We start from the raw sequence: 23,581 nt of genomic DNA on the forward strand, positions 1-23,581 counted from the left end.
ATTCGATTTTGATTCACTTTGATTAGACTATTTGAGTGAGTCGCTAGCTACATTTTAGTGGCACGAGGTATTTGCAAACAGCACAACATTGTGTGATTAGCTACGAGCTAGTTAGCTAACAAGCTGGCTAAGGTAGAAATGTCTGAGCTGCTAGCCAACACTGTGTTGTATTTACCCAAGTTAGCAGGACTAGGTAGCTAACGTTAGTTAGCAACAAATATTTGGAAAAGCTAGGCACCTGCCGACACTTACCTAGCTAGTTAGCTAACTGTTTGCTAGGAACACAGCTGACTGTGAAGATTGCTAATAAGCTAGTAGAGGCTGAAGACATGACTGATGCTAAACATATAATTATCAAGCTAGCCGAGTCAAATTCATCTTTGACCTAAATATAACACTAATATGTAGCTAGCACGAAATGTGAGTGTTCTTTGCTAGATTTTCACATTCTTGCAATGATATAATGCATTTTATGCTCTCTGGGCTTATAACGCATTATATGTATTATCAGGATGGATAAGTACTTATGAACAATTAGTAAGTATTATACAACTCTTTGTATTATAAGACATTACATATGCACTTATAAGGCATTATATGTATGCATCATATGAAATATTAACAAATATGTTTTTACACACATGACATCTACCAAAACAATAACCTATTTTTTTTATTTAATAAACACATTTTCAAATGTCAGTCAGATCACTCAATCAAATCTAAATTATTTAAATCAATGGGGGTGACTGGAATACTGTGACTAAAGGAATAGTACATATCTGGCATAATCAGGAAGTGAGGCATGTCCAGGAAGAAGGAAAGTGGATCCTGAGGAGAATAACAAGCTCACCTTGCCTAAAACACTAACTTACTGTTGCTTGACATCAAATTTGGACAAAAGAAACACACACTTTAAACAAACTACAATTTGTAAAGGCTCTATAGGGCTTTCATAGCCTTTATAAGAACTACACAAGTGCTTCACAAATTATTCATAAGCTCCCGAGTGGCGCAGCAGTCTAAGGCACTGCATCTCAGTGCTAAAGGCATCACTACAGACCCTGGTTCGATTCCAGGCTGTTTCACAACCGGCCATGATTGAGAGTCCAATAGGGCGGAGCACAATTGGCCCAGCGTTGTTAGGGTTTGGACGGGGTAGGCACTCATTGTAAATAAGAATTGATTCTTAACTGACTTGCCTAGTTAAATACAATTTAAAAAAATGTGGTACTAAATAAAGGGTAAGGTTAATGGACATTCCATCTGGTATTTTGACAAATGTGGCATAACCCTTTTACTATATTTATATAGCATCTCATTGCTAACAAAGGCTTTACAAAGCCTTACAAGTTGGAGTTCCTTTAAATGCACGGTGGATCAATAGCAAGGTCAGGTTCAATAGCAAGGTCAGATTCAATAGCAAGGTTAGATTCAATAGCAAGGTCAGATTCAAATGGATTAACTACAGTATGTGACAGTGACAACAATGGGTATTTCTCAATATGCATACTACCGTGCTCTGAGCATGCAAATTGGAGCACAGAACGGTTGGAGTGTGAGTCCAAATCAGAGTATGTGAAACGGGAATGGACTATGGCTGCGAGGGGTTTTGAGGTTAAGTCAGGAGGAGGCCACCCACACTGTTCATTGGTAAGACAACAGACAATGGATAATGGACTAACTCCAGGCTGTTTGGCAACAATGACGAAGTGGGCTGATGCAGAAATAGGCATGAAGTCTATATAGACCACTACACCAAGTACTGATATATAATAGCTTCATTTCTTGCAACAAATTCAGTTTTGTTTGACTATTGGTCATTTTTGACCAATTTGTATTTATAAATACATTTCTGTTCAGAATTAAAGTATCAACTGAACTGATTTCCAATCAAAGTTCAACACTGCAAATTGGTTTTCCATTTCACTCAGGGAACTAGAGATTCTCAGGGAACTAGAGATTCACTGAAAACAAAAGCCAGCCATAACGTTGTCTACCTGTACATTACTCGTGTAATAATTTACAGGAAATATGTTAATTTAGCTTGTTTTCACTTTGAAATGAAAAATATAATCCCAGTCAATCAATCACTTATCACTGAACATCTAAAGATCAAATATTGTTTTCAGTGATTTCTCTGACAGGACATGTCAGTTTGTTAAATTGAGAGGCAATGTACAGTACTATACATTACCAGCCTCTCATAACAAGAAGTTTGCTCTCTCATATCACTCACTCATTATGATGTGCATAATGTTATGTTATTATAATAATATTATACAGTAGATGGGTGCCCTTTGAGGTAAATGATCATAATTGGACCAGAGAATTTTCTTTTTTTCTCTCTGTCATCCAAACAGCAACAATCCAAAAATGGACCCCACCTCACAAATGCACACAATGGGGAGTAATAAAGGATTTAGCTGGAAACCATTGTGTAAAGGGGCCCCTATGCCATTATGCCAACTCAGAACTTTTCACAATGGAGCTGGGGGTTCTTTTGACGTTAAGCCAGGTATAAAAGTACCCAAGGACGGAGAATAAGCTATACATCTTCAGGCCAAGTATCACCGTATATCTGTAGGCTACCCAAACAAGAGTCACCATGACCAAGGGAAAGGTACACCAACCTACAGCCTCTCACCACTGAAGAAACTTTCAAAATTGCAGTTGAACTTGAATTTTGAACTTGTCCTATTACTGTTTGGAGTCAATATTGTTGTTTCTTTTGACCTCCAGATCATCTTCTACGAGGACAGGAACTTCCAGGGCCGTTCCTATGAGACCAGCTCAGACTGCCCTGAGTTGACCTCCTACCTGAGCAGGTGCAACTCCTGCAGGGTGGAGAGCGGCTGCTTCATGGTGTACGACCGCTCCAACTTCCAGGGAAACCAGTACTTTGCGAGGAGAGGAGAGTATGGTGACTACCAGCGTATGGGCATGTCTGACTGCATCAGGTCCTGCCGAAACATCCCCATGGTAAATAAACAACTAGTTAATATGTTTCTGTAATCACTGATAGTAGTTTCGATTGGATAAAATAGTTATAATTGGAATAACATTTTATAATAAAAAAAAATTCTAATGGCTTTGGTTGTTGTGGTTTTCCATTACAGCACAGTGGCCAGTTCAGGATGAGGATCTACGAGAGGGAAAACTTCGGAGGCCAGATGCACGAGATGATGGACGACTGTGAGAACATGATGGACCGTTACCGCATGTCCGACTGCCAGTCCTGCAATGTGATGGACGGCCACTGGCTCATGTATGAGCAGCCCAACTACAGAGGCAGACAGATGTACCTGAGGCCTGGAGAGTACAGGAACTTCAGTAACATGGGAGGAAGCATGGGCAACATGAGATGGCAGTCTATGAGGCGTATCATGGATTCTTGTTAATTCACTGTTTGATGTGAATATTCGGTTTATAATAAAGGCTTGTATAAAAGCATCTGTCATGACGTGACGTTGGATTGATTAATGTGACGACTGCTGTTCATTGAATGATTAATTGTTTATAATTACGTGATTAAATGAATCAGGTAATTATTAAGTCATTAACCTGGGGCACCATGGGAAAGTTTGGTTTTATTGAGTTTCTATTTCCCAAATTAACTCAAAGAATATCAGAATATCGATATTACAACAGTCGCTAATTAATTAATTTCCTCTACAGTCTGAACGTCCTGAACGTTGCATAATCCGGGAATCTGCACAAACCCGAGTCCCACTAAAAAGGTCCGTACCACACCAATTGAGTTGATTATTTATTTACTAACAAGCTAAAATTATAATATAAGATACACATTCACACAGTCTAGGCTATTGATTAGAACCTAGTACAATGAAACAGGTCCCTAGTGGGCCAACAGAATATCACACGTTACACAAAATGGGGATTTCAAAAGAGAGAGAAAGAGAGAGGGTACGAGAGAAACGCACACTTGGGTACATTTGTAAACTATGCTTAGTTTAACCCTAAGCTTAACCCGAACTGCTGCTCTTATTGGTCAGAATATAATGATGTAATTATGTGTCGAAGGTCTCCGATGGGGTATCTCCTTGTGGACCGAGTTCCGAATTCTCCTCTGAGGGCGACACTTCTGTTGTTACCGGGTGTAACTCTCTAATTGTCCACACAATGTCAGTGTCCTTTCTGTTAATGGTCTGTTTCCTCACCCTTGTCCTGAAAGGGGGTCTTCTGAGTACGGTCAGCTGTGTAGCTCAGGGCTCCAGTGTAGGAATGAAAGCAGTGTAGACACACGATTCCTTGGAGAGTGGTAACCGGGTGGTCCTGCTTGAATTCACCCTCTTAGACACAGCTACTCATCCGTAGCATAGATTAAGACGTTCCTTTGTCTTCTTCAAAGGGGGGTTACAACTAATTGGACCTTGGCTGCAGTTTGTGGTCACCTAGTCTGATATGTTAATTCTTAACTCACATGTTTTATACCCTCGGGTCAGAAATGGGCCTTTCCGCCTTTAGGGCATAACTAGTTACGAGGAAAGGTTGGGATTTTACTCAGATACAATTTAGACAACTAACTTCACATTTCCTCTTTACAAAAACATTTTACTTGATCTGGACATTTTCCACACAATGTACAGTATGCAAACATCAGGTACATATTGTGAAAACTCTTCAAGTTACAATGTTTTCGTTATAACATCGTCATTTAACTTTTAATAACATAACAAAATGACATTCATTTTCATATTCCATCTATCGTCATTACTACCATTTTGGCTGACGAAACATATTGTTCCAAAGTCTGTTTATTGCATGTTACTGTTCTGAGGTAGGTTCTCCATAGGCCCGTCATACTTTCTATTCCTCCATACTGAGAGGACAAAGGGATTTTGTCTGCTGCCTTAAGATTTACAATGGGCGTGAGATGTCATAAAACCCCCCACCTCCATACCTCTCGATCTCTCCCCCTCTGGTGGGTGTGAGAGATGTCTCTTGTAGGAGTGTGGTCCATGGTAACCTGATCCGAACAGGCCTGTCATGACACATCCATCTCAAATTAATTGATTCAATGTTACAGGTAATTTTAATATTTGAATACAAAATAATGTTACATACAATCTATTCCCAAGAAAATATGCTTGCAATCTATAACAAAAAGAAATACTTCAAGTTACTCTAAAATCAACTTCCTCTCATAACATTAAAAACTCTTCTACACAGAGGTCATTGGTAGCGTAGTGGTTAGAGCGTTGGGCTAGTAACCAAATGGTTGCTGGTTTGAGTACCTGAGCCAACAAGTAAGGCTTTTAACCCTAATTTGCTCCAGGGCTGCCGTACTACTATGGCTGACCCTATAAAAGACCCCGTTTTCCTGGACCTATCTGGTGTATTTGACAACAAAACATATCTATTTTTTATTTATTTATTTACAATTAGAAATCATTTGTACTAGGTCTGTGGGCCTTTTCCTGAGTTAACCAAAACTCTACTAGTTGACGCCACTAGTTGGTCCCTTCCTCATTAATAGTTTGGCATGGAAGTGTACGGTGGCCTGCAGGTCCCAAAAAGCCTCCATAGAGCCAGGCCAGTTTCTTATTGAAATGGCGCAAGGCCTAAATTCCAGCCGTGCATGTTTTCAAATGGCCAGGGGATGTTAGCTCCAATATCCCATAATATTCCAACCAAAATAAACATTAGGTTCTGTCTGTTAGTTAATTTTGTAGTTTTGTTATTTAGAAATCATTAAACTTGTTCATCAAGAGATGTATTTTGAAAAAATATATGAGTTTTGCGATGACGCTGAGAGAAGAATGAAAAATGAAACACATTTAGAATTTGACTGTTGATAGACTGCTGCTAGGTACTCATAGTAGGAGGCTGTCCCTTCTCTTTCTAGAACAAAAAACTTACCTGCTGCATACAAACGAACATGCCATTTCTACTTGTAGAATCACAACGCTCCTCAGTGGCCGACAACTTGACTTTGAGCCAATCAGAGAGCACAAAGTGGGGGAGCCGAGAGGAGTAACAACAAAAAGGAAAAATAATATTGTGCTGGCTAGCGAATTACATGCTAAAGGTTTAGCTAACAAAAATAAATGGCACTGGCAGCATGGGATTATGGAGAGTGAATTACATTGTTTCTTTGTCATCTTGCTAGCTAGTTATTTAGCTTTGGCCATCTGGCAAGGATCACCAAGGGCATTCTACAACAATAGCAACATTAGCGCAGCTAGCTAGTTAGCTAACATTGGATCCCTACAAAACAAAATACATAGGGACTAGTATTGTCAAACTAAACTGAAGAATGCAACACTACTGCTACCTTCTAGTTAGGAGTATTTTAACAAGACTGTAAACTTTAATTCATAGGCTAGGTTGTAGCAACCGCATGATGGGTACAGGGAAAATTCAAGTATCATGTAGTAGCCTAACTCTATCACTGTTACATTGAACTGGCAGAATGGAATATGAAGGACAGTCATCCAATATGCTGTAATAGAAATAAGGCCATGCTCATGAAAAAAAATATCGGTCTCCTTCATCTTAAACTGCACTGACCGCCACTGATACCAATATTTTTATTTATTTTATTTTTATTTCACCTTTATTTAACCAGGTAGGCAAGTTGAGAACAAGTTCTCATTTACAATTGCGACCTGGCCAAGATAAAGCAAAGCAGTTCGACAACATACAACAACACAGAGTTACACATGGAGTAAAACAACATACAATCAATGATGCAGTAGAAAAAAATAAGACTATATACAATGTGAGCAAATAATGTGAGATAAGGGAGGTAAAGCCCAAACAAAATGCCATGGTGGCAAAGTAAATAAAGTATAGCAAGAAAAACACTGGAATGGTAGATTTGTAGTTTGAAGAAAGTTCAAAGTTAAAATATAAATAATATGGTGCAAAGGAGCAAAATAAATAAAATAAATAAATACAGTAGGGGAAGAGGTAGTAGTTTGGGCTAAATTATAGATGGGCTATGTACAGGTGCAGTGATCTGTGAGCTGCTCTGACAGCTGGTGCTTAAAGCTAGTGAGGGAGATAAGTGTTTCCAGTTTCAGAGATTTTTGTAGTTCGTTCCAGTCATTGGCAGCAGAGAACTGGAAGGAGAGACGACCAAAGGAGGAGTTGGCTTTAGGGGTGACCAGAGAGATATACCTGCTGGAGCGCGTGCTACAGGTGGGTGCTGCTATGGTGACCAGTGAGCGGAGATAAGGGGGGACTTTACCTAGCAGGGTCTTGTAGATGACCTGGAGCCAATGTGTTTGGCGACGATTATGAAGCGAAGGCCAGCCAACGAGAGCGTACAGGTCGCAGTGGTGGGTAGTATATGGGGCTTTGGTGACAAAACGGATGGCACTGTGATAGACTGCATCCAGCTTGTTGAGTAGGGTATTGGAGGCTATTTTGTAAATGACATCGCCGAAGTCGAGGATTGGTAGGATGGTCAGTTTTACGAGGGTATGTTTGGCAGCATGAGTGAAGGATGCTTTGTTGCGAAATAGGATATTTCTACATGTCCTGTAGTCAAAAATATGGAGAAAAAAAGGTCCTAAGAAAATTACTCTCTATGATGTCATCAGGAGTCATAATTAAAACTAAATGAGTTCCCAGTTGATTCCACACACCAGTAAGATTGTCAGACGTTTGCTTGCCAAGAGTACTTAGCACCTATGAACAGAGTTTTGGCAGTCAATCTCTTTTGTGTGTTCACACCGAACATACTTTGAAGCCATCACTCTTGCCTGCATCTAGCTGATATAGGGTGTAGTCATTCGTCCCACAGTTGCAAAGAAGAGTTTCTATTGGACAAATTCAGGTATGTTTATCCCCGTTTTTCAACAGAATTGGTGGAATTAATACACCCCTGATCACGCGTAAACACAGTTCGCTTTCATAGCAGCCACGTTCTATTCCTTCTCGCATCTATGCGCTCTCCTCCTCTCACCTTTTCCCTTCGCTTCCGGACTACAATGCACAACACATCAGTTGTATGTGACCAGGCGAGAAAAAAAACTTTCCAAGCCAAACCATATGGTAACCACTACACACAGCCTACATCATTGTCACAATATTAGCTAAAGTAACATCATAGTCAACATAGCTATAGAACTAACACGCTGGTAAAGCCGCTACAATCATGCAGTAACGTTACAGTGTAAGCAGTTTAGCACTTAAAAGCAGAAGCTTGCCTTGACTTGGAGTAGTTGTGTTGGATAGTCATAGCCAGCTAGCTACAGTAACATAGCCTACCTCTGTTTGAGTAGGGTGTTTGAGTAGACTAAACTAGCTAGCTGCATTTGCTAGCTAAGTGGAACTAAAAGTGAAGAAAATGATCATCTTTCTCTATCTCTCTCTTGCTTCTCCTTCATTTTGGAAGAAATTAATTTGTTCAAAACTGTTCAACTGTTGTCTTTCTCTCTCTTTGAGTCAACTACAGACCACATTTTATGCACTACAGTGCTAGCTAGCTGTAGCTTATGCTTTCAGTACTAGATTATTCTCTGATCCTTTGATCTAGGCCATGTGCTGTTATAATCTCCACCCGGCACAGCCAGAAGAGGACTGGCCACCCCTCATAGCCTGGTTCCTCTCTAGGTTTCTTCCTAGGTTTTGGCCTTTCTAGGGAGTTTTTCCTAGCCACCGTGCTTCTACACCTGCATTGCTTGCTGTTTGGGGTTTTAGGCTGGGTTTCTGTACAGCACTTTGTGATATCAGCTGATGTAAGAAGGGCTATATAAATACATTTGATTTGATTTGATTTTGATTGGGTGGACAACATGTTATTTCATGCTGAAAGAGCTCTGATAGGTTGGAGGACGTCCCCCGGGAAGTTGTCATAATTACTGTGTAAGTCTATGGAAGGGGGTGAGGACCATGAGACTCCTAGGTTTTGTATTGATGTCAATGTACTCAGAGGAGGACAGAAGCTAGCTGTCCTCCGGCTACACCGTGGTGCTACCCTACAGAGTGTGTTGAGTTTATTTACTTTATTTGTATTATTTAATTTTTAACCCTTTTTCTCCCCAATTTTGTGATATCCAGTTGATAGTTACAGTCTTGTCCCATCGCTGCAACTCCCGTACGGACTTGGGAGAAGTGAAGGTTGAGAGCCATGCGTCCTCTGGAACATGACCCTGCCAAGCTCCACTGCTTCTTGACACACTGCTCGCTTAACCCGGAAGCCAGCCACACCAATATTTCGGAGGAAACACCGTACAACTGGAAACCGTGTCAGCGTGCATGCGCGATGGGACAAAATTCCCAGCTGGCCAAACCCTCGCTTAACCCGGACGACGTTGGGCCAAATGTGCGTCGCCTCATGACTCTCCCAGTCATGGCCGGCTGCGACACAGTTCGGGATCGAACCCAGATCTGTAGTGACTCCTCAAGCACTGCAGTGCCTTAGACCGCTGTGCCTCTACAGAGTGTGTTTTAATAAATTATTTGGTGACATGATTATATTTATTATAGTTTTATATAAAAAGGATAACTTTTTAAATGTTTAAAAATATGTATTTTTATGAAATTCATTGAGGAAGATAGTCCTCCCCTTCCTCCTCTGAGGAGCCTCCACTGATTGGTATGGTGCTGAAGATAATGAATATGAGGATACAAAGTGGTTAAAGAACCTAATATAGCTTCAAATCCACCCTTTTGTTATAAAGAACGTTGCTTGTGACTTATAAACACATAAACTTGTTTGTCACTTTATTTTCTTTGTTTAGACATGTACTAGTATGTCCCCATCGATTAGTAGCCTCACTTTATTTTCTTTGTTTAGACACATACTAGTATTAAAACCTTTGAGGGATTAAGCCTACAGAACATCTCACAGTAGGAGGATTTGAAGCCAACAAAAGCAGAAAGAGACAGAGAGTTTATTATGCTGACCCCATAGAAATGAAGGGTGGCTCAACTGTAAATACGCAACGTATAAAAGGTCCACTGCAACACTAAATGAACACAAACATCCCCATGGGAGCGGGTTTGTAATGACTCTAAGTACAACATGTAGATTAGATAGATAATGGATACAGACAACAGTTCAATTGTAATAGTTAGAGAAGTATTGGCTCTGCATACAGCTTGATCTTACCTGACAAAGTTGTCATCTCTGCAGGGAAAACAGTGATAGAGCTGATGTTTTGGTCAATGTTTACTTGACCTCTGACCCAGATCTGCAAGGGCTGTTGTTTACTTTACCTCTCTGACCCAGATCTGCAAGGGCTGTTGTTTACTTTAACTCTCTGACCCAGATCTGCAAGGGCTGTTGTTTACTTTACCTCTCTGACCCAGATCTGGAAGGGCTGTTGTTTGGCCAACACCAGCTACTGCTTACCCTAACCGGCCTTGCAGTGGCATTCCTCACGTATGTACAAATGCTTCAACTATTTTGATACCTCCATTTTGCTGAGATTAACATTTTACGTAGCAGGGACACCATTTAAAACAGAATTGTGGGTAGTATGGCCATTGCCATGTGATTCATTGCAAAATATGATTACAGAAACAGAGTTATTGTACATATTAAATTAGTGTGGCCAAACCACTTCTGGTTTTTGTTTCTACTTGGTAGTTAATTTGCACTCACCTGGTGTCCCAGGTCTAAATCAGTCCCTGATTAGAAGTAGAGGATGAAAACCAGAAGTGTTTTGGCCCTCCAGGACCAGAATTGAACAGCCTTGAATTATAGCATTAAATTAGAGTATTATGTTTTTTTGGTTTTATCAAAACGTCACAATGTAGAAGAACTGAGTAAGTAACACAAGGCACATTGAATATATAAAAAAATGTGATGACTTGACATTGGATGAGTTATTCAATGATATGTTTTACAGTGTTTTTATGTTAAATCCATGCATGAAGTTTTCCCTTCAGAGAGCCAAGAGGAAGATTGGTGACATAGAGATGTTTCAATTTTTAATAGTTCAATAAAGAACTCCTCCTCCAAATGTACTGTGCACTTTGTTTTTTATGAAATGTGATGGGGTACATACAGGAAAACATCATTTTCACTACTATAATGTTTTAACCTGGGTTGGTACACAAAACTGGACACTTGTATTACTCAGATTGGTCTGCCATTTCTACACCAGTTTAATTTCTTCATCTAGAAATATAGGTGTTAATGTATCACAATCAAATGACAATCTAGTCTAAAACAACATAGTTGTAATCGTCAAGAGATGATCACTCATCTACAAGACATTTTATAATTACAATCATCCTAAATAAAATAAGCCTTTGTTGAAAAGGAAAAACGCTTACTTTGTTGACCACCTAAGATAAAAATACATTGCAGTGTTCACAGCATTCTTGCGGAAAAAAAACGCTGACGTGTTAAAAGTCAAACTATTTACATGACAATACTGCCGTTTGTCCATGGATTATAAAGAGAGGACGCACCTCCCAACCCGTGCTGAGTGCCAGTGAGACCAAAGTTAACCTTCACAATGGGAAAGGTAAGGCTGGTTTTTATGCTATGCATATGTTGTGCCTCTGCATTCCTCTATAGATTATTCTACCGAAATCAATAAAAGGGGATGAGATTCATTAAAGGTAATGTGTGCCTCTGATCAGGAATTTATTCTGTACAATATTTCAAAATAATTCAAAATCTTGGGGCTTACTGCTAGGGAAGAGATCTGGTCTTACACAATAAAACACCTCAATTGATCTGTTTTTAGATAATTTTCTACGAAGATAGAAACTTCCAGGGTCACTCTTATGAGTGCGGTGGAGAATGCTCTGACCTCCATGCCCACTTCAGCCGCTGCAACTCCATCAAGGTGGAGATCGGCAACTGGATGGTGTACGAGAGGCCCAGCTACATGGGCTATCAGTACTTCCTGAAGGAAGGCGAGTTCTCCGACTACCAGCGTTGGATGGGCTTCAATGACTGCGTCAGGTCCTGCCGCATGATCCCCCAGGTAAGAGACGGATTTAGGAAGAGGTTAAAGAGATCCCGTTAACTCTGAAGTATTGGAGGGATTCTAAAGTATTACAGGGACTTTTGGACCTTTGTAGTTTGATCCCAAAACTACACAAAATCAACTGCTGGCTCATTATCCTTCCCATTTCTCCCTCCACCAGCCTCCACTGACTCTGAGGTTTGACATAGTCTACCACATATTTTTCTGAGATAGGCTACACATGAGTATCATCCCAATAACATTGCTCTCTGTATCAACAGCACCAGGGATCTCACCGTATGAGAATCTTCGAGCGCTCCGAGTTCGGAGGACAGATGACGGAGTTGACGGACGACTGCCCCAACCTCCACGAGCGCTTCCATTACAATGACATCTACTCTTGCAATGTGATGGAGGGCTCCTGGCTTTTGTATGAGCACCCCAACTACAGGGGGCGCCAGTACCTGCTGACCCCGGGAGAGTACAGGAGATACAACGACTGGGGAAGCATGAGCGCCAGGGTGGGCTCCGTCAGACGTATTGCTATGTAAGAAGCTGAATGTATGACTGTTGAATCAATGACCAATGGGAAATCATTTTGAAATAAATCCATCCACACATTAGATCCTTTTTTCCTGCCTTTTGTATTTTAAACCACAGAGAAAGAAGGAATATGCAAACTTATCTGTTAGGTTGGTTGAACTTTTAAAATGTTTTACCATGAATTAACTCCCATATTACCCATATTACCGGAGTGAATCAACCTAGAACAGACCATCTGTGTACCCTAAATACCTCACGTCAAATATTTATATTTATTGGTTATTGTCATGAACAGGCTGTTCATGACAATTTGAGAATAATATGAAATGAAGACCCTACATATTTTGCTTTGCACTCACATTTGTGTAATGTGTTACAGATGTAGGATCCTAATTTAATCACCCTGTTTCTGGCGAACTTTCCTGCAATGCATTAAAAAAGGCTTCTGAAGTTTGTCATTTCCACTTTGACATTTCAGATGTGACTTTCCCTTACAAAAAATGTATCAACCCCTACAAAAATGTCCATTAATTATAATACACATAATAATTCACATTTCCTGTTGCTGCAGGATTATTTTCCTGCTGTAGCAAACTGTCTCAAATTAAGATCCTACATCAGTACTCAGCAGAATTTGCTAATATTCATTCATGATACAATAGGGAAACGTCTGGGCAACTCATTGTCAGCACTGTTGATTGAAGAACTTGAGTTACAGAAAGGAAATTGATTATGTTGCAACATTGCAACATGAAAAGGTGAATCTGATGATGTTAACGTTGTATTTTTGAACTGTCTTCCATGTTGTAATGGCTTGAATGGAATCATTGGAATGGTATCAAACACATCCAACACATGAAAACAATGTGTTTAATGCCGTTCCATTGATTCCATTCCAGCCATTATGATGAGCCCGTCCTCCTATAGCTTCTCCCACCAGCGTACTCTACCATGCATATGCATACATTTATTGTTATACAATGCCGTTAAAGTGCATGATACTGTAATACTAATTATTGAATACAAATCCCTCTGTGTTCTGTGGATGGTTCTAGAAGCACCTACACAAGTGTTCACTGTTTGGAGACACATATTGTTTGGTTGAACATGAAGCTTTATTGAGAACAGACATAGGACATAGAACTTTTAGTTGTTGGAGTCAGAGATTCGTCTGAGGGATCCGATCCTGGGGCTCAGGCCACCCCAGTCGCTGGGTCTGCGGTACTCGCCAGGCTTCAGGTAGTACTGTCTGCCCTTGTAGTTGGGCTGGTCGTACATGAGCCAATGGCCGTCCATCACGTTGCAGGAGTTGATGTCGGACATGCGGAAGCGGTCCTGGACATTGGGACAGTCGTCGTTCAGCTCCTGCATCTGGCCACTCATGTCGGGGCGATCGTACAGCCTCATCCTGTAGGAGCCGCGGTGCTACAGGACGAGGAAATAGAGGTCATATTGGGTTTTTACATTACTACAAATTAGAGGTCAATTATTAACAAGACAATATAGCAAAATAGGTGGGGCCAAAACGGAGCCTTGAGGAACACCTTTACTAAGTTCAAGAAGTTTTAATTGGTGCTCTTCTATAAAAACACATTGTAATGTGAGATGGGCCTAGTGATGAGCGTAGCCCTGTGTTTGAGGCATCTACACTGGGTTTACCATGGGGATCATGCGGCAGGACCTGATACAGTCGTTGATGCCAATCATGCGCTGGTTGTCATTGTACTCTCCCCTCTTCAGGAAGTACTGGTGGCCAGTGTAGTTGGGCCTCTCGTAGACCATGAACATGCCACTCTCCACCTTGATGGAGTTGCAGCGGTTGAAGTAGGAGTGCAGGTCGGCACAGTCGCTCATGCACTCATGGTGCCGACCCTGGAAATTCCTGTCCTCATAGAAGATGATCTGCAAAGGGGAGGTAGACATTTTAAAGCATTAAAACATGTATCTTACATCTACTGAACTGATGTATTTTTTTCAATGTTGTGGTCATTATATGGTGGACAAAAACGAAATGTTTTATGTTTTTTTTCAGTTATACTATAAAACTAGTAATATGAATGCAGGTGGGTGCCTGACTTACCTTTCCCATTGTCATGGTTGCGTGAGGGGCAGATAGACAGTCAATGGTCACTCTTTCTGTGCCTCTGTCCTTTTATAAAAAGCAGCTGTGTGATTGCGCAGCATAAAGTATTGTCATTCAAATCATGATCTGGAGTTAGCACACAAATCTGTTTATGTGTAGCCATGCCTTATTGTGTGACAAGTTATTGTTGTTGGCCAGTTTTCACATGTTCATCACTATTGTCAGAAAACACTACTGTATACTGGAGATCCGGTGCATTGCTGGGCTTAGCATCAGCAAAACAACTCAACGAGACATTTAGCATATCATTGTAATTCACAAACACCGTCAATTTCAGTTGTGTCCTTTTACGCACAATTATGCAAATGTATCAGCTTATAAAATGTCTTTCTGGGATTGTATCTGTGAGAATGAGCCAGAGAATATGTTTCTTATTTCTAGATGTAGGCATGCACTCTGAAAACGCTGACGTTACCGTAAATTATGTAATGAACTGTTTTTGGCCCCATACTTTCATTGTTCTGCTCTATACTTAAAGATCTGTGTTTTGTGGGCGAACAAAATATCTGTCTATATGAATATGTATGTATGTAATCATATATCATGTTTACATACATAATGGCCAGCAATATTGCATTGGTGTCATTAGCAAGAAAAAAAAGCAAGTAAAAAACTGTGGTAATTCACTTTGAGAGGAAAAACTTCATTTTCATCCTGATCCGGATTTGAAAATAAACGTCAATGTTATATCGACGGTCAGTGAACGGTTACGTGATGAGTAACCTTGTCGGAGACCTGAAGACTTGCGTTAGCTCCCCAAACTAAAGGCTTTGGCTCAGAGACAGCATGATGTCAGTGTTGTGTAATTGAGAAAGTTAACGATAGCAGTAGCCAAACATCCAGGAAAAACCATCGGGAACATCAGGATAACTGATGGTTCAAATCTACCCAAACCTCTAAACATGAGTTATCTGTGGTTCCTCATGTATAAGACGACAGTTGATGATAGTGTTGTTGTTGTTGTTAGAATTATATATTATTGGATGTAATGTATTGGTATTTTGTATTGTTTTAGTAAGTATGTGTATTGTGACTGTGTAATTGTCCTTGGCTGCTCTGGGACTACGGGTGCAAATTAGCTTTTGGCTAACCCTGCCACATTTACATGGATGTTGCATTATTGTAATATTGATGTTGATTAATGTGCATTGTCCCCTATAAATGAATAATAAATAATTGATTGTTTTATTTAACCAATTTATTATTTGTGTGAAAAAAGGCATACAGGAGACACTTTTTTATTTAACTAGGCAAGTCAGTTAAGAACCAATTCTTATTTACAATGACGGCCTAGAAACAGTGGGCTAACTGCCTTGTTCAGGGGCAAAACAACTGATTTTTACCTTGTCAGCTCAGGGATTTGATCTAGCAACCTTTCAGTTACTGGGCCAACGCTCTAACCACTAGGCTACCTGCCAACCCAAGATTGACCAGGATTGGTTTGTTATTGAAAGTCCTTTTCTTAATTAAAAGGTATCTTTTATTAGAGGTCCATGAGACGCCTGATGGAACCGATCCTGCCTCCCCAGTCACTGTATCTACGGTACTGGCCGGGCCTCAGCTAGGACTGCCTGCCCCTGTAGTTGGGTTGGTCGTACATCATTCAGTGGCCGTCCATGACGTTTGAAAGGAGTTGAAGTCGGACATATGGAAGTGGTTCATGCGGTTGGGGTAGTCGTCGTCCATCTCCATCATCTAGCCAGCCGTGTCATTGTGTTCGTACATTCTGAAGCTGCCACGGTCCTGTAAGGAACGACCAAGTCACGTCACTCAACCCAATGTGTACATGTCATCAACATAGCCAGAATAAATGCAGCTTGTTGAGTGATGTTCAACACATTATTTAACTAGATGTAGATTAGAATTTACAATTGTCAGGTAGGTCATTTACACAAATAGTCAACTATAATGGCTCAGTAAAAGAACATTGTGGCACTCCAGTACCATTTTATAGATTTACCAATGCATAGCATAAGATTACCGGTGTACAGGCCTATTCATATCCTGGTATTAAACACCATACCATGGGGATCATGCGGCAGGACCTGACACAGTCGTTCATGCCCATTATACGCCGGTAGTCGGAGTACTCTCCCCTCCTCAGGAAGTACTGGTGGCCCATGTAGCTGGGACGGTGGTAGATCATGAAGCAGCCACTCTCCACCCTGATGGATTGGCAGCGCTGGAAGTAGGGGTACAGGTCAGCACAGTTGACCATGCATAACCTCAGGAAGTAGGAGTACAGGTCAGAACAGTTGACCATGCATAACCTCAGGAAGTAGGAGTTCAGGTCAGAACAGTTGACCATGCATAACCTCAGGAAGTAGGGGTTCAGGTCAGAACAGTTGACCATGCATAACCTCAGGAAGTAGGGGTTCAGGTCAGAACAGTTGACCATGCATAACCTCAGGAAGTAGGAGTACAGGTCAGAACAGTTGACCATGCATAACCTCAGGAAGTAGGAGTACAGGTCAGAACAGTCGACCATGCATAACCTCAGGAAGTAGGAGTTCAGGTCAGAACAGTTGACCATGCATAACCTCAGGAAGTAGGGGTTCAGGTCAGAACAGTTGACCATGCATAACCTCAGGAAGTAGGAGTTCAGGTCAGAACAGTTGACCATGCATAACCTCAGGAAGTAGGGGTTCAGGTCAGAACAGTTGACCATGCATAACCTCAGGAAGTAGGAGTTCAGGTCAGAACAGTCGACCATGCATAACCTCAGGAAGTATGAGTTCAGGTCAGAACAGTTGACCATGCATAACCTCAGGAAGTAGGAGTTCAGGTCAGAACAGTTGACCATGCATAACCTCAGGAAGTAGGGGTTCAGGTCAGAACAGTCGACCATGCATAACCTCAGGAAGTAGGAGTTCAGGTCAGAACAGTCGACCATGCATAACCTCAGGAAGTAGGAGTTCAGGTCAGAACAGTTGACCATGCATAACCTCAGGAAGTAGGGGTGCTGAGGGTTCTGCAGCATCCCCTGAATAATCCTGCTTCACAGACGTTAACACACTAGAATAATGCAACACGGCATGTAGACATGTTGAAACTCTTTTTTGTTGTTGTGGCATCATTTTGGTATCAAGTATCGCGATTCTAAACCTGGTATCGGTATTGAAAGTCAAAATTCTGGTATCGTGATAACACTACATTATTGACATAATCAAGTATTAGACTTTGGTGACACTTTATTTTACTTTAGTAGTAGGCCTTTTCTACAATGTCTGGTTTAATTCAGATGATTGATATTTGATTTGATCTATTTTGTATTCTGCAAACAGATATTGTTACAGGTTGTACAATATTTTTCTACTCAGAAATGCATATACACTGATTAAAAATATGAACACAACATGTAAAGTGTTGGTCCCATGTTTCATGGGCTGAAATAAAAAATCCCAGAAATGTTTCATATGCACAAAAGCTTATTTCTCTCAAATGTTGTGCACCAATTTGTTTACATCACTGTTAGTGAGCATTTCTCATTTGCCAAGATAATCCGTCCACCTGAGGTGTGACATCAAGAAGCTGATTAAACAGCATGATCGATTACACAGGCTCACCTTATGCTGGGGACAACAAAATGCCACTTTAAAATGTGCAGTTTTGTCACACAACACAATGCCACAGATGCTGAGGAGTATTTCTGTCTGTAATAAAGGACTTTTGTGTGGAAAAACTTATTCTGATTGGCTGGTCCTGGCTCCCAAGTGGGTGGGCCTGGCTGCCAAGTTGGTGGGCCTATGCCCACCAATGCACATCCATGGCTGCACCCCTGCCCAGTCATGTGAAATCCATAGACTAGGGCCTAATGAATTTATTTAAATTTACTAATTTCCTTACATGAACTGTAACCCAGTAAAATTGTTGCATGTTGCATTTATATTTTTGTTCAGTATACATAACTGATCTAACCAGACATAGAAAATATTAGATTTATTATAGAACAATCTTATTAGTAACAATATGATTCATACCATAATTACAATATTTTAACTTCTGACAGCACTTTAAGCAAATTTTGATAGCACTTTATTAAGGTGGTCCTTAAACATGACTTATAAAAGTGTAATTTTATTGACAAAAATCCATAATGACAATGTAGGCCGTCTATACACCTTGAAGTCCCTGGAATATTATTATTACGTTACTGACATTAATATTTGCTTCTATATACTTTGACTGACAGGGCCTAGTAACCAATAGGATTTCTGTTATATTGCATAAGGTGGAAGCTTACACTAGCAGGTATGAAAATATCTGTAGGATCTCTGTTTTCTTATTTTATGGGCTTTGTTTTGGGACCTTTTTCTGGTTGGGAACTTTGCCAACGAGGAGGTAAGTTTCAACTGTGTGACGTTTTTTTGGCCCAGTGATTCTGTGTCGAAGAAGCATGTAGAGTGAGTAAGCTAGAAACTTGATCCTGCACATGGTCTGCTTAATGTCATATGATTCAACACTTTAATGTTAAATGTGCAACACAGAGATATACCATTAAAACAGCCCATTCAGGTACATTTTTAAGGTGTATTTCAAATATATATTTACATCCTCTTATTTGCAGTATATTCCATTCTATTTAGACCTACATGTACAACATGTGCCTCTTGCTCAATATATTGAGGTTTGTCCTCCATTTAAGCTAAAGGCACAAACACAGACCCCAAATATCATAAAGGTCACCAAATAATATCAATCACTTAATCAGAAACAGTGAAATGGAAATATCAACAGCAAGCTTATTTAAACAATGGTTTTATTGGCTGGTCAGAGTGGAGAGGATGTTGGGCCTAAAAGTCGGTGATCCTGCGGAAGGAGCCGGTTGTGGCACAGGTGGCTCCCCATTCGCTGAACTTCCTGTACTCGCCAGGCCTCATAAAGTACTGGCGCCCCCTGTAGTTGGGATGCTCGTAGAGGGTCCAGTAGCCGTCCATGACGTTGGCGGAGTAGATGTCACGGCTACGGAAGCGGTCCTGGACGGAGTCACAGTCCTCGCCGAACTCCATCATCTGTCCCTGGAAGTCTGGCCTCTCGTAGATTCTCATACGGTAGGGACTGCCGCTGGCCTGCTCGGACAGAGAGGTACAGGAGAGGTAACACTGGCAAAACACAGGTCACTTGGGGGGCATGGGGAATCACAGGTAACCAGTACATCTGACATGTTTCAGCGGGCCTTAGGTTAACACGGGTAAGTAAAAATGCTAAAGTAGCCAAACACCACATTTGATGTCAGAAGTGGATATCGCAATTGGGGAGGTTGCAGTGTGCTAACATAGGCCAGGGTCATGACAGTCACAAAGGTAGTTTAGGACATGTCCAGAATGTCTCAGAAATGTCTCTTGAAGGAACCCAAGATGAACCCAGAATGATCTGGATGAGATATTCTGCTGATTAGGTATTGTTTTGGTTGGTGGGAGGCTCCAGTCTGAGGCTAGACAACATGAAACAGCATTATGTCATTAACATGACATACATGGTAGATAACTATGTCCTATGAAACCTAATACAAAGGGTCTATGGGATTAACATTTTATGGGCTTCCATCCATCCAACCATCGACTCTCCTCCTCTAGGCGAGTCGTAGAGTCATGTTGCTTTATTTGCCATGTACCTTCAGACCTTTATGTGGTCTGGTTATCTCCCAACCATTCACAGACTCATGTGTTGTGCTTATAAAACTATGGGCCGGGTTCCCGGACACAGATGAAGCCTAGTCGTGGACAAGAATCAATGGAAAATCTCCACTGAAAGTGCTTTTTAGTCCACGACTAGGCTTCATCTGTGTTAAGGCAACCTGCCCTAAAACCACCAGTTGAGTGAACAAGTATACACTGATAAATCCCCACAATGCATTACTACAATACAGATTGAGCCATGAACAAACCAGACATTAAAACCCATCTTCTCTCACATCCCGACTACTCACATAAGAAAAGGTACGGCAGGAGCGAATGGTGTCGCTGTATCCCATCCAGCGCTGGTACTCTGGGTACTCTCCCCTGGTCAGTACATACTGGTAGCCTCCGTAGTTGGGCCTCTCGTACAGCACCCAGCAGCCGCTATCTACCTTGATGGAGTTGCAGCGGCTGAAATGGGGGTGCACATCGGGGCAGTCCGTGTCGCACTCATAGGAGCGACCCTGGAAGTTTTTATCCTCGTAGAAAGTGATCTACACAGCCAGGGCCGAAGGTCGGAGGGAAATGTTAACATCAGTTAGGGAATACACTTTTTTCTCTTTCATTTTACTGCATTTCAAATAAAATTACACTTCCTAATATAAAAACACATTTTCTATGATTTCTATAATGGCAAAATATACTGCCTTCTCTGGACCAACAATTACGTACAAGTAAGTTTGTCTCCTGTTTATAGGTCTCCTGTTAAAGGCTAATACACTGCTGGCATTCTACAGCTTGTCTACAAGTAAAACAGCGATCAATGATCATTTTCATTACCAAACACTATCAAACTTACCTCTGGATTATCTTTCTTGGCAGCACTATGACATTACTGTGTTGAACAATCAACCAGTTTCTTTCCAAATCAGCTTTAAAGTCCATGAAAACAAACACAGACCCAGAGAGCTGTATACAGTAGTGCCAACTAGCTAGAGAAAAACTGGTCTGCCTTACCTTACTCATGTCTGGGCTGTTGTTAGAGCACTCTTCCTCAATGTAATATCCAGGACAGAGGGCCACGAGCCTCTTTTATAAAACTCAATCAAAGGTTGCCGGATCAGAGGTTTTGTTATTTTAATGAGCAGGGATTTAGTGGCATTGAGATGCTGCCAAGGCCTTGATCCTGTCCATACAGATAAAACCCCTGATTCATCAATGCAGATGTCCTAGCCCTGCACATTATTGACCCACGTGCTGTGGACCACGGCCCTTTTGATACTGTACGTCTACCAAAATACATTTTATTATCCAGTAATCCACAATAAAGGGACACATGTTTACTGTTTGGAATGCATCATCACAATGCTACAGTATCTGCAGGCCCACATTCATTCTCTTAAAGTCATCACAACACTATGGTATAGGACCATCACAATACTACAGTATAGGACCATCACATCACTATGGTATAGGACCATCACAATACTATAGTATAGGACCATCACAACACTATGGTATAGGACCATCACAACACTATGGTATAGGACCATCACAACACTATGGTATAGGACCATCACAACACTATGGTATAGGACCATCACAATACTACAGTATAGGACCATCACATCACTATGGTATAGGACCATCACAATACTATAGTATAGGACCATCACAACACTATGGTATAGGACCATCACAACACTATGGTATAGGACCATCACAACACTATGGTATAGGACCATCACAACACTATGGTATAGGACCATCACAATACTATAGTCTAGGACCATCACATCACTATGGTATAGGACCATCACAACACTATGGTATAGGACCATCACAATACTATAGTATAGGACCATCACATCACTATGGTATAGGACCATCACAACACTATGGTATAGAACCATCACAAAACTATAGTATAGGACCATCACATCACTATGGTATAGGACCATCACAACACTATGGTATAGGACCATCACATCACTACGGTATAGAACCATCACAACACTACAGTATAGGACCATCACATCACTATGTTATAGGACCATCGCATCACTATGGTATAGGACCATCACAACACTATGGTATAGGACCATCACAACACTATGGTATAGAACCATCACATCACTATAGTATAGGACCATCACAACACTATGGTATAGGACCATCACATCACTATGGTATAGGACCATCACAACACTATGGTATAGGACCATCCCAATACTATAGTATAGGACCATCACAACCCTATGGTACAGGACCATCACATCACTATGGTATAGGACCATCACAACACTATGGTATAGGACCATCACAACACTATGGTATAGGACCATCACATCACTATGGTATAGGACCATCACAACACTATGGTACAGGACCATCACATCACTAGGGTATAGGACCATCACAACACTATGGTGTAGGACCATCACAACACTATGGTATAGGACCATCACAACACTATGGTATAGGACCATCACAATACTATAGTCTAGGACCATCGCATCACTATGGTATAGGACCATCACAACATTACGGTATAGGACCATCACAACACTACAGTATAGGACCATCACTTCACTATGGTATAGGACCATCACAATACTATAGTATAGGACCATCACATCACTATGGTATAGGACCATCACATCACTAGGGTATAGGACCATCACATCACTAGGGTATAGGACCATCACAATACTACGGTATAGGACCATCACAATATTATGGTATAGAAACATCACAACATTACGGTATAGGACCATCACAACCCTATGGTACAGGACCATCACATCACTATGGTATAGGACCATCACAACACTATGGTATAGGACCATCCCAATACTATAGTATAGGACCATCACAACCCTATGGTACAGGACCATCACATCACTATGGTATAGGACCATCACAACACTATGGTATAGGACCATCACAACACTATGGTATAGGACCATCACATCACTATGGTATAGGACCATCACAACACTTTGGTACAGGACCATCACATCACTAGGGTATAGGACCATCACAACACTATGGTGTAGGACCATCACAACACTATGGTATAGGACCATCACAACACTATGGTATAGGACCATCACAATACTATAGTCTAGGACCATCGCATCACTATGGTATAGGACCATCACAACATTACGGTATAGGACCATCACAACACTACAGTATAGGACCATCACTTCACTATGGTATAGGACCATCACAATACTATAGTATAGGACCATCACATCACTAGGGTATAGGACCATCACAATACTACGGTATAGGACCATCACAATATTATGGTATAGAAACATCACAACATTACGGTATAGGACCATCACAACACTATGGTATAGGAC

General features: G+C 41.0%; 4 protein-coding genes across 5 annotated transcripts; 2 read left to right on the plus strand and 2 right to left on the minus strand.

Annotated features, from left to right (window-relative positions):
* Window positions 1-2,537: 2,537 nt before the first annotated feature.
* LOC115179713 (gamma-crystallin M3-like) lies at window positions 2,538-3,463 on the plus strand. The gene is made up of 3 exons (XM_029741396.1): window positions 2,538-2,623; window positions 2,743-2,982; window positions 3,120-3,463. The coding sequence occupies exons 1-3, from the start codon at window positions 2,609-2,611 to the stop codon at window positions 3,399-3,401; spliced, it is 537 nt and encodes a 178-aa protein (XP_029597256.1). The 5' UTR covers window positions 2,538-2,608; the 3' UTR covers window positions 3,402-3,463.
* Window positions 3,464-11,392: 7,929 nt separating this feature from the next.
* LOC115179403 (gamma-crystallin B-like) lies at window positions 11,393-12,526 on the plus strand. Its single transcript, XM_029740895.1, has 3 exons — window positions 11,393-11,453; window positions 11,679-11,921; window positions 12,185-12,526. Exons 1-3 carry the CDS (start codon window positions 11,445-11,447, stop codon window positions 12,452-12,454), a joined length of 522 nt encoding a protein of 173 aa, XP_029596755.1. The 5' UTR covers window positions 11,393-11,444; the 3' UTR covers window positions 12,455-12,526.
* A 1,013-nt stretch (window positions 12,527-13,539) lies between these two features.
* On the minus strand, window positions 13,540-14,594 carry LOC115179684 (gamma-crystallin M2-like). Of its 2 annotated transcripts, XM_029741362.1 has the most exons (3): window positions 14,527-14,594; window positions 14,106-14,348; window positions 13,540-13,871 (listed from the first exon to the last, which is right to left on the minus strand). In XM_029741362.1, exons 1-3 carry the CDS (start codon window positions 14,539-14,541, stop codon window positions 13,593-13,595), a joined length of 537 nt encoding a protein of 178 aa, XP_029597222.1. In that variant the 5' UTR covers window positions 14,542-14,594; the 3' UTR covers window positions 13,540-13,592. The 2 variants fall into 2 exon arrangements, with proteins under 2 accessions (XP_029597222.1, XP_029597221.1); XM_029741361.1 differs by lacking the exon at window positions 14,527-14,594 and having other exon boundaries at window positions 14,106-14,369.
* Window positions 14,595-19,025: 4,431 nt separating this feature from the next.
* On the minus strand, window positions 19,026-21,427 carry LOC115179685 (gamma-crystallin M2). The gene is made up of 3 exons (XM_029741363.1): window positions 21,225-21,427; window positions 20,519-20,761; window positions 19,026-19,658 (listed from the first exon to the last, which is right to left on the minus strand). The coding sequence occupies exons 1-3, from the start codon at window positions 21,231-21,233 to the stop codon at window positions 19,383-19,385; spliced, it is 528 nt and encodes a 175-aa protein (XP_029597223.1). The 5' UTR covers window positions 21,234-21,427; the 3' UTR covers window positions 19,026-19,382.
* Window positions 21,428-23,581: the final 2,154 nt, after the last annotated feature.

The sequence above is a fragment of the Salmo trutta genome, chromosome 39, assembly GCF_901001165.1.
Source record: "Salmo trutta chromosome 39, fSalTru1.1, whole genome shotgun sequence".
Taxonomy (NCBI): Eukaryota; Metazoa; Chordata; class Actinopteri; order Salmoniformes; family Salmonidae; genus Salmo; species Salmo trutta.